Genomic DNA, 12,125 nt, shown 5'->3' with positions numbered 1-12,125 from the left:
ATTACAAATGAAAGAGAGAAAAGAACAAGGAGAAGAAAATTATGTCAATATTCATGTAGCAGCATCTTGGCTCATTCTCCTTTGCATCTGCTAAAGATGCATTTCTTCTGAATTCTATCGAAACCAGCTGCATGTTCAGAAACACCATACAGGGTCAGTCATTCAGTGGAAGGAGGGAGATTTTTACCTGGATTTTCCTGGGAAATCTGTCAGGAAATCATTAACCTGCCCTTTACCACCTACTTCCATTCATTCATTCAGTGGTATTTATTGAGCGCTTACTGTGTGCAGAGCACTGTACTACTTGGTGATTACTAAGAAGGAGAGCTGTCTGCAGTTCAAAGAATGAGTTGACAATGTGTTTCTTTTGTGCAGTTTTCCATTTAATTTATGTTAATAACCAGCTACACTTGAATATGAATAAATACATTTTGCCATTTGAAAAAGTCACTCGAAAGCCACATTTTTATCAGTGTAAAACAGGATTTTCACGGCCCAGAGATATTGTAAATTCGTATGGATTTCTACCACACAGTTTTCTCACTGCATTTTTAATTTCCCATTAAGCGGCTCTTACGGTCTTTTGCGTCGGTGGAATCCAGTAGATTTTTTAGGATGGTTCTGGAGGATTTGCTCAAAACCTCCCTGCCATTGGCTATAATGCCATCCATCATCTCGCCACCTCCTAACTCACCTCGTTACTCTCTTACTCCAACGCAGCCCACTCACTTTGTTCCTCGATTGCCAACTTTCTCACTGTGTCTCCATCTTGTCTATCTGGCCACCAGCCTCTCGCCCACATCCTTCCTCTTTCCTGGCACCCCCGTCCCTCCTCAGATCTGACAGACAATTACTCTATCACCTCCCCTTCTTATTTGTTGCCAATTTGTGCTTCCCAAGCGCTTAGTACAGTGCTCTGCACACAGTAAGCTCTCAATAAATACGATTGATTGATTGATTAAGGCCCATCTCCTCCAAGAGGCCATCCCTAGCTAAGCCCTCCTTTCCTTTTCTCCCTTTCCCTTCTGCATCACCCTGACTTGCTCCCTTAATTCATCTCCCCTCCCACCCCCACAACACTCACGTACAAATCTGTAACATTAATTTATATTCATGACTGTCTCCCCCTCTAAACTGTAACTTCTTGTGGGTAGGGAATGTGTCTGCTATATTGTTATATTGTACTTTCCCAAAGGCTTAGTCCAGTGCTCTGCACACAGGGAGTGCTCAATAAATACAAATAAGTGACTGGCTAACCTAGAATTCCTAAAGCCCAAACGGATTAGCTCGTGTCCATCGTCCTGGGTGTCTGCTTCAGGCAGGGAGTGTAGCAGTTGCTAATGGGTGTCCCAGTAGAGAGAATGACCTCTCGTGAAAATTGGAAAGCCCCCAGCCTCCCTGAGCCCATGGTGGAAGAAGTACCTGTTTTAGCAGGGACAGGAGAGGAAAACCCAAAGGCTTGAGATCAAGGAAGGGGATCAGAGGGAGAATCATCGGAGGTTCAGGTGTGCCAGAACAAAGAGCTCTGAAATAATAATAATAATAATAATGATGATGGCATTTATTAAGCACTTACTATGTGCAAAGCACTGTTTTAAGCGCTGGGGAGGTTACAAAGTGATCAGGTTGTCCCACGTGGGGCTCACAGTCTTCATCCCCATTTTACAGATGAGGTAACTGAGGCACAGAGAATAATAATAAGAATAATAAGAATAATAATGGCATTTATTAAGTGCTTACTATGTGCAAAGCACTGTTTTAAGCACTGGGGAGGTTACAAGGTCATCAGGTTGTCCCACGTGGGTCTCACAGTCTTCATCCCCATTTTGCAGATGAGGTAACTGAGGCACAGAGAAGTTAAGTGACTTGCCCAAAGTCACACTGCTGACATTTGGCCGAGCTGGGATTTGAACCCATGACCTCTGACTCCAAAGCCCGGGCTCTTTCCACTGAGCCACGCTGCTTCTCACTAATGGCAATGGCACATAGGTCCTAATGCTACACTACATATACATGCAGCCTAAAGGAGCACAAATTTCCCCTTGCCTCAGGGTGGCAAATGTCTCAAACAGTAAATATGTTTCCCAAGGATGAGGTGTTCAATGCCATTGATCAGTCATTATTCAGATACTTAGTTCAAGCTCAGCTATGGGGGCCGATTTGGAAGGACTGTTACTGTTTACTGTGTTCTGAATCCTCTTTTCCAATTTTGTACTTGAGCTGTTCTCTAATTATGAATGTGCCAACTGGGTGACTGTTACACATTTTATAAACGTGTTCATTTTATTTTTACCCGACAGCCCAAAACCGCTCCGAAAAGGCCATTTGGATCCATTACGAATGAGCAGGTAAATATTCATATTCCTCTAAACCCATCTACCTCTATAACCGTCTACCTATTCCCATCAGCCTATACATGCACTGGCCTAACAAAGAGCTACTTATAAAGCGATATAGATTCAGAAGGGCACTTTGTTTTTTAGAACAATTATAGAATCTTGTGGCTTCCATTACAATTCTGAGAAATCCACATAATGTATTATTTGGTAAAATGACATTTCTATCCCTGCCTGTCTCCTAAAGAAAGAAAATTCAAAGTGACAACTGACAGTCTGAACCTAACCCTCCGTCGCTGATGGAAACTAGTTTGCCTTCTTTGTTTATATTTTCCACAATTGGACAGATTGATTATGCAGCGTGTGTTTTTAACCACAGTGCATTATGCCAAATCATATTGAGGAAACAGGAATTATACCAGTGAAATGTCAACCCCAAAATTTGTTCTTAGCTTTTAATTTTGTGAAAGATTTGTCAGATGTTTTAATTCTAGTTTCAGAGGTTTTTAAATATATATATAAATGGTTATTTAATCTAATAGAGGGGAAATACATTTTGACTAGAGGGCAGTCAATCCATGACAATCAATAGTGTAATATTGGTAATTAAAAAAAAAAATTGACATCGGTTTTGCAAATGTGTATTTTATAAACTAGGAAGTAATTGTTAGCTATTTTTTTCTACCAGATTGTAAGCAGATAAAAGCTGTGCTCTACTGGCTTATTCCTAGTTCAAGGAAATCATTTTAATAGATTAACCTTAACCAAGTGTTGAATAAAAATATTTTTGCAAAAATGATCAAAATAGCTTAAAAAAATCTATATAATGAATTCTAGACTGTTTAGATACATGAATAAAAGAAATATCAAATCTCCATCATTATTTCATATTAAATTTTGCTTTTGCATGTTTTTGTTGGTTTGTTTTATGGTATTTACTACGCACTTACTATGTGCCAGGCACTGTACTAAACTCTAGGGCAGATACAGGTTAATCAGGTCGGACACAGTCCGTGTCCTACATGGGGCTAAGAGTCTCTCCCTCATAGTACTTGCAATCTAGATAGGAGTAAACCAATATAGGCAGTGACAACAATCCAGCACTAATATTCAGTGGGTGCTTACTATGTGCCAAACACTGTAGTAAGCACTTGGGAGACTACAAAATAACAGAGTTATTAGATACATTTCCAGCTTTGGAGTCAGAGGTCATGGGTTCAAAACCGGCTCCGCCACTTGTCAGCTGTGTGACTTTGGACAAGTCACTTAACTAGCGCTCAATAAATACGATTGATTGATTGATTGATTCTCTGGGGCCTCGGTTACCTCATCTGTAAAATGGGTATTAAGACTGTGAGCCCCCCGTGGGACAGCCTGATTACCTTGTAACCTCCCCAGCACTCAGAACACCGCTTTTGCACATTATTATTGTTGTTATTAATGAGCTTACAGTCTAGAGGGGGAGACAGACATTGATATAAATAAATGACAGATATGCACATTAGTGTTGTGAGGCTGAGGAAGGGGCTAATAAAGGATGTAAATCCATGTACAAGGGTGAAGCAGAAGAGAATGGGAAAAGAGGAAATGAGGGCTCAATCGGGGAAGGTCTCTTGGAAGAAATGGCTTTTAATAAGGCTTTGAAGTTGCAGAGGGCGATTGTCAGATATGAAGAGGGAGGGCGTTCCAGGCCAGAGGCAGGACGTGGGTGAGAGGTCGATGGCGAGACAGATGAGATTGAGGTACAGTGAGTAGGTTGGCATTAGATTCAAGTGCGTGGGCTGGGTTGCAGCGTGGCTCAGAGAACAGAGCACGGGCTTGGGAGTCGGAGGTCATGGGCTCTAATCCCAGCTCTGCCACTTGTCAGCTGTGTGACTTTGGGCAAGTCACTTAACTCTTCTGTGCCTCAGTTCCCTCATCTGGAAAATGGTGATTAAGACTGTGAGCCCCATGTGGGACAACCTGATTACCTTGTATCCCCCCAGAGCTTAGAACAGTGCTTGGCACATAGTAAGCGCTTAACAAATGCCATCATTGTTATTATTATTAAAACAGGGAGGGAATGTAGGAAGGAGCATGGTGATTGAGCGTTTTAAAGCCTAGGGTAAACAATGTATTGCAGGGTACAGTTAGCAACAGAGTCAGTAAGGCAAGATGGCACGACTGCAGGAATGGTCATGAGATGCTAGTAACAGTTACTTAAAGGAAGATGAACAAAATTTCAGACTATAGTACTTTATGAGAATATAAACCGTCCACCAGCATAGAACAATGTGTCGGACAATGGGCCCCCGACGAGTAGACACATTTTTTTCTTTCTATCGGTCATTTTCAATGGCATAACAGCTTTTGGGGAGGAGGACTGGATGGGAGAATACTAAGGACCTTTTCATTTTCTGCCACTGGAGTCATAAAAAATAATTCCGCTGTGATTTCTTCATCTGTCACTTAAACAATAATATGTGATTAGCCTTTTAAAACAGAGTATGTTACTTTCTCTCCATCTCTGTGCATATCAAAGAACACAGGTAGGGGTTCTTTTTCTTGAAGCCGAGGAGGAGCAGCCTGGCTTAGAGGAAAAAGCACAGACCTCGGAGTCAGGAGACCTGGGTTCTTACCCTGGCTCCACCATTTATCAGCTCTGTGATGCTGGGCAAGTCACTTAACTTTTCTGTGCCCCAGTTCCCTCATCTGTAAAATGAGGATTAAATAATCATCCCTCTGACTTAGACTGTGAGTGCCACGTATAAGACAGGGATTGGGTCTGACCTGATTGTCTACTATCAGGCTTAGTACAGTCCTTGCCACCGCAGTAAGCACTTAGTAAGTTCCATTAAAAAATAAATAAATGAAAAAAACAAACAAACAAACAAAACCCCCACCTTCTGTGTTGGCTTGTGAAACCGTTGCCGTGACCTAATAGGATTCTCCTCCTCTGTGCGTCCTAGGGCCAGAATGTTTTTGGACTGGATGTAATCGAAACACCCGAGGGGGACAAATGGCCTCAGCTCATTGTCCAGCAAATCTTGGATCGGGAGCAGAAGGACACGTACGTGATGAAAATCAAAGTCGAAGACGGCGGCAACCCTCCGAGGTCCAGCACCGCCATTTTGCAAGTGACGGTCACGGACGTCAATGACAACCGCCCGGTCTTCAAGGAGAACGACATCGAAGTGAGCGTCCCCGAAAACGCCCCGGTGGGCACCTCAGTCTCCCAGCTCCACGCCACAGACGCCGACCTCGGGGCCAACGCCCAGATCCGCTTCTCTTTCAGCAACCAGATCTCCAGCCTGGCCAAGCGGTTGTTCGCCATAGACAACGCCACGGGCCTCATCACCATCAAGGGCGTCCTGGACAGAGAAGAGGCGCCGACCCACAAACTGACGGTCCTAGCCAGCGACGGCAGCTCGACGCCGTCGCGAGCCACGGTCACGGTGAACGTCACGGACATCAACGACAATGTCCCCTCCATAGACACCCGGTACATCATCAACCCCACCAACGGGACGGTGCTCCTGTCCGAGAAGGCGCCCCTGAACACCAAAATCGCCCTCATCACCGTGACCGACAAGGACGCCGACCTGAACGGGAAGGTGACCTGCTTCACCGACCACGACGTTCCATTCCGGCTGAAGCCCGTCTTCGACAACCAATTCCTCCTGGAGACGGCCACGTACCTGGACTACGAGGCCACGCGGGAATACGCCATCAAGATCGTGGCCTCCGACTCCGGGAAGCCTCCCTTGAACCAGTCGGCCATGCTCCTGATCAAGATAAAGGACGAAAACGACAACGCGCCCGTTTTCACCCAGCCCGTCATCGGGCTCTCGATCCCCGAGAACAACGCGCCCGGAACCCAGCTGACCAAAATCAGCGCCACGGACGCCGACGGGGGACGTAACGCCGAGATCAGCTACGTGCTGGGCTCTGACGCGCCGCCCATCTTCAACCTGGATCGGCGGACGGGCATCCTCACCGCGGTGCGGAGGTTGGACCGGGAGAAGCAAGACAGGTACTCCTTCACCGTCCTGGCCCGGGACAACGGGATCCCCCCGCTGCAGGCCAACGCCACCGTGACCGTGTCCGTCCTGGACCAGAACGACAACAGCCCCGCCTTCACCCACAACGAGTACAACTTCTACGTGCCGGAAAACCTCCCCATGTACGGCACGGTGGGCCTCATCACCGTGACGGACGCGGACACCGGGGAGAACGCGGTGGTCACCCTCTCCATCCTCAACGGCCGGGACCATTTCATCATCGACCCGCTGACCGGCGTCATCAGGCCCAACATCACTTTCGACCGGGAACAGCAAGGCTCTTACACTTTCCAGGTGAAGGCCGTGGACGCGGGGCGGCTGCAGCGTTCGTCCACCGCCAAGGTGACCATCAACGTGGTCGACGTGAACGACAACCGGCCGGTCTTCGTCGTCCCCTCCTCCAACTACTCGTACGACCTGGTCCCGACCACGGCCGGCCCGGGCTCCGTGGTGACCAAAGTGTTCGCCGTCGACAACGACACGGGGATGAACGCGGAGCTCCGCTACAGCATCGTGGGCGGGAACTCGAGGGGCCTGTTTGCCATCGACCAACTCACGGGCAACGTGACGCTGAAGGAGAAGGTGATCTCCGCGGACCACGGCTTGCACAGGCTGGTGGTGAAAGTCAACGACCTGGGCCAGCCGGAGTCCCTGTACGCCATTGCCCTGGTGCACCTGTTCGTGAACGAGACCGTGACCAACGGCTCGTACGTCCAGGAGCTGGTGCGCAGGAATATGGACGCCCCCGTGGGCCAGAACGTGGGGGACGGGGAGATCACCCCGCAGACCAACGACTACGTCAAGATCATCATCGCCATCATCGCGGGCACCATGACCGTCATCCTGGTCATCTTCGTCACGGCCCTGGTGCGGTGCCGCCAGACCCCGCGCCACAAAGTGGTCCAGAAGAGCAAACAGAGCGGGGAGTGGGTCTCTCCCAACCAGGAGAACCGGCAGATGAAGAAGAAGAAGAAGAAGAAGAAGCGCTCCCCCAAAAGTCTCCTCCTGAACTTCGTGACCATCGAAGAGTCCAAGCCCGACGACCCCAGCCACGAGCATATCAACGGCACCCTCGACATCCCCGTGGAGCTGGAAGAACAGACTATGGGCAAGTACAACTGGGCCACCACCCCTACCACCTTTAAGCCCGATAGCCCAGACTTAGCCAAGCACTATAAATCCGCCTCTCCCCAGCCCACCTTCCAGATCAAACCCGAGACTCCCGTGCCCCCCAAGAAGCACCATGTCATACAGGAACTGCCTCTGGATAACACCTTCGTGATGGGCTGTGACTCTCTCTCCAAATGTTCCTCCAGCAGCTCGGACCCCTATAGCGTCTCGGAATGCGGCTGTCAGGGCGGCTTCAAGACCCCGGCGCCCATCCATACCAGACAGGTAATACCGGGTTCCGAGCCGAACCGAACCTCCCTCCCCCGTTCCGAGTTGCCGTCGCTCTCGCTCTGAACGCCGAGCGCCGCAGAAACCCAGTGGCCCCCGCCCCGGGTGGACCCCTTTCCCCAGGCATTGAAACAAATAGTTGGTGACCGTAGGGCTGGAAGAATTTGAACGGAGGCCCTGTTGTAGGGTGGGCCTGGAGGGAGGGGGAAGATGGGGGGAACAGAGAGCTGAAGGGATCAGATTAGGGGGAGTCGTGTCTGTAGATGGCAGTGTGACACTTCTTGCATCGACACCGAATTAAGCCGTACGCTCTAAAACAAAGAGGGGTTACGGCGCTGTCCTCGCTTGTATCATCTACCCCGGGATCTAAGTAATCTAGTCCAGGTTGCAAAGAAATAAAGCTCGGCAGGATCTGATAAGTGTTTCTTAATGCTTAACGGAGTTTGGAACCGAACCCGGCCCGAAGGACTCTAAAAAGCAGGCCAGCTGTTACTTTTTTGTTCCCCGCCCCAAAGAAACGTGGGCCATTTTCAAGCTAGTCGCTCTGCTCTCCTGGCTCAGGGAAGGGAGGCCGGTTACCGTAGGACCACCAGGTGCGAATGACGGAAGATGGGAAGGACTTCCTTGACTCCTCGTTTCAGGGGTGAATGTAAAGTATGTGGAGGACACCACTCAGGGCTACTCGTCTTGGCATTCTGCAGGGTAATGGACTAGATAATGCTCTCAGATGGATAGTCTTAACCAGAGAAGTCAGTGGATTCAGGGAAATGCATTCAGAAAAGAAAGTCTGAAATTTTTAAGTTAGGCGAATGACAATAGCCTGTTGGGTAGGGACCGTCTCTATATGCTGCTGACTTGTACTTTCCAAGTGCTTAGTACAGTGCTCCGCACACAGTAAGCGCTCAATAAATTCGATGGAATGAATGAATGGATGAATGAATAAATGATGGCAGATGGGAATGCGTGCAAGTTATCCAAACTCCGAGACCTTTAGAGAATCAGCTGTGTCTATCGGGTGTTCTGAACACAAGCAGACAAACAAAAACACAGACCTAGTAACGCTCTGTGGAGCCCTGAGCCTCTGATTCAGTGATTTCGACACCTCTGGCTCATCCCTTTCTAATGCGGTGGCTGAGATGATCTCGTTCAGAGGTTTCTCTTTAAATGAATTGGAGTTTAAAATGTTTCTTTGTCTCTCCTGTTTGGATGTAAGGGAGCCTGGAGACAACATTTGACTCTCTGGATGATATTCAGTGTAGAAGAACGTTTTTTCTTGACAAAAGCAGTCTATCATTCTTTGAGCGGATGACATCAACGTAGGCAGTACTTCTAGAGACCGTGGTGGCTCTGCGATGGAGAGTTACTGACACTCTGATCACCCGTGTACCGAGCTCATCCTGCCATATTATAGGGCAAACCGTTCATCAAAATGCTTTATTTCTTTCTCTTTTCCTTTGGTATGGCTGATTCAAGAATCTGCAGCTGAATTGCATGAGCATTAATGTTTGCATCCCTCAAAACTCAAATAGGGACCTTAGACTTCTTTTAGCTTTAGACCAGTCACGGTCTTGCCACTTGAATTTCTGTTGTCCCGGACACCTGGATACCTCGGGCAGTGTGACTAGAGTCTTTAGTCCTGGATAGAGATCACGCTCCAGTTTCTCATGGTCAGAGATGATGCTGGGTTGGTAAGCGTCCCTCAGGATGAGAGAGTCCTGCCTAGGTAGCAGCTCAATTAAATAAGTGTTCTCCTCAGTGGAGAACGTTTTGGAGGCCGTGGAGGGGTGTGCTGTGTACGTGAGTGTGTGTGTGTGTGTGTTTGTGTGTGCGTGCGTGCTTCCATGTCTATCCATTTAGCATTCTTTATTTGGCTAGCGAGGTCTTTGGTTCCCCAAGTAATTTCTGTAAATTTATCCCATTAACTGGTTATCCAAAAACTGCAGTGGACAACAGATTTTCTTGTAATCACTGGTGGTTTTTGACATGACTTCTTTGAGAGACATTGAGGCTTTTCGTCCTTGAGAGTCATTCAGAATGGCAAGGAGAAGCAGCGGGGTGTAGTGGCTAGAGCTCAGGCCTGAGATTCAGAAGGTCATGGGTTCTAATCCTGGCTCCACCACTTGTCTGCTGTCGAGCTTGGGCAAGTCATTTTTCTTCTCTGTGCCTCAGTTCCCTTATCTGTAAAATGGGGATTGAGACTGTGAGCCCCAAGGGGGACAGAAACTGTGTCCAACACAGATATGAGGGAGTGCTTATATCCACCCCAGTGCTTAGTATAGTACAGTGCCTGGAACCTAGTGTGCCCTAAACAAGCACCACAGTTATTCGGAGTAGTCGTAGTACTATGTCACATAAATTTGTCTTTAGGAGCGTGTTTTGTCCATCTTTCTGAGAAGTTTGGTACATGAAGATAAAAGAGTAAGGTTAGCCTTTCCTGAATTTTTAACCCTGAAGATTGTCTTCTGATGTAATTATTATTCTAATGCGCTTAAAATGAATATGCATTTTCACAGATAAGGGATTAACTGAAAAATTGATATATTTTACTACTTTTGAGTTAAGTGCTTAATCTCTTCCTCTTTCCATCTTCTTTTTTTGCATCCCTAAGAACCCTCAGAAATCTCTCACATACTAGAAACTTTCAAAATGTTATTTAATGTTAATAAGCCAAGATAATTTTTCTTTTGCCAAACACAGGGCTAATGGCTTCATTACTTAAGCAAAATATGAAATCCAAATGCTAATGAAGCTAGATAAGTGGTGGTTATTGTTGGATTTGGCTTTTGTTTTTTTTGTTTTGTTTTGTGTGTGTGTGTATGTGTGTGTGTGTGTGTGTGTGTGTGTGTGTAACTAAGGGAATCATACCTTAGGAATCAATTTAGTGTTCATTTGGTATGTTCAATTCTATCACATGGTTCAAAAATAACTTAAATGGCTTGCTAATAATAATTGGTTATATAGTCCTCATTTCCAGTTAACACACCTTCATTAATGTATATGTTCTTTAACTGTTTATTACACCCTTGGTATAATTGATTATTACTACCCTAGGTGTAATAATCTGAAATCAAGAACTAATACAACTTGCCCTCTGAAAAGGCTAAACCATTTCAAAAGGATTTCTTTTCATTTTAGACCAAAGTCCTTCAGCTGCCAAAATATTCACCTTTTTTCCAACCTCGGCATTCAGAATTAATGCCAAAAATCGCTTTTCACATTCACTGCTGTGCACACTAAATAGGTAGGGCTGAGACATTCAGAGGGAAAAGAAAAATCCCTGCATAGTTACAAACTTTAACATGATAGATATTTCCTTTATGAGAAATTAGATACTATAGGGTGGGGGAAACTATCTGCCATTCACTAGAAAGTCCTCATGGTTTGAGAAGATTTGACTGTTAGTAGAAAGCAAATTCATTTTAATGGTCCAAAATAAGGTTAGAGACAGATTTTCCAGGAAAAAAAAAAAAGATATGAGGGGAAGAAAAGACAGGTTGCTGGAAGAAAGGCCAAAGACAGGCAAGGACAATGTCTAATAGGAAGCACTGAAATGGCCCCAGGGGACACTATTAGCCCTGAAACAAAAGAAAAAAAATGAGCCAAGCAGGGGAGCTGGAGCCCAAGGGTGGCAGTGAAGGATCAAAGAAGAATCACAAATGTTATCAGATGTGGAATGAATATGTATTCTCTACTTCATGTACCGAGCCATGTTTTAAAAATTGAATGGGGTAACCACCATTGATCATTTGACTGCCTCTCATGATTCAAAAAGTGGGAACATTTATCAGGAGCCATGACTTATGCTTTGACTTGAAATGTTTCAAAGAGATATTTTGAAGTGATGAACTGTGAAGAAAACAATAGGAGAAATCACACACGCTCAAATCAAGCGGTTTAGGAACTTATATAGCTAAGGTGACATATTCGGGTCCCACGATTTTATTTGTTCCTTAAGAGAGGGATTCTGAAAGGAACAACACTATTATCTTCCACATTAAAACTTGATTTTGCTCATCCGAGCTTCAGGTGACAGTGAATACTTATCATCAGGGTTTGATCGGAGTTGATACTTTCAGTGATAATCTCTTTATTTTAATGGTTAGAAAGTCCACAGCTGTATTGCATTTGCCCAAAGCCACAGAGAAAATAATAGTATGATTTGGGAAGGAGGACGAGACCTTATGAGCACTTCTCTAATTAAAGTAGTGACTAAATATGGACAACTAGAAGTCTCTGCAGACAATCAAAAATGCTTTGGCATCCTCCTTCTGTCTGCAGTCTCTATTTATCCCTTGTCTGTCCCTGCTCCAATTTCTCCTCACTGGAAAGTATTTTCATGCTTTTGGCCAAA

The 12,125-nt window shown here is 46.0% G+C and overlaps 1 protein-coding gene across 3 annotated transcripts in view; it reads left to right on the top strand.

Annotated features, from left to right (window-relative positions):
- PCDH11X (protocadherin 11 X-linked) overlaps positions 1-12,125 on the top strand; it is a 1,230,124-nt gene that overhangs the window by 190,055 nt on the left and 1,027,944 nt on the right. For all 3 annotated transcript variants that reach the window (XM_038748015.1, XM_038748013.1, XM_038748016.1), the window contains exons 3-4: positions 2,301-2,348; positions 5,285-7,771. In XM_038748015.1, the coding sequence (XP_038603943.1) occupies positions 2,301-2,348; positions 5,285-7,771 (2,535 nt within the window). The remainder of the gene's footprint in view (positions 1-2,300; positions 2,349-5,284; positions 7,772-12,125) is intronic.

Source organism: Tachyglossus aculeatus, chromosome 6 (assembly GCF_015852505.1).
Source record: "Tachyglossus aculeatus isolate mTacAcu1 chromosome 6, mTacAcu1.pri, whole genome shotgun sequence".
NCBI lineage: Eukaryota > Metazoa > Chordata > Mammalia > Monotremata > Tachyglossidae > Tachyglossus > Tachyglossus aculeatus.
The sequence above is the reverse complement of the archived record's forward strand: the minus strand, read 5'-3'. Positions and strand labels throughout refer to the sequence as shown.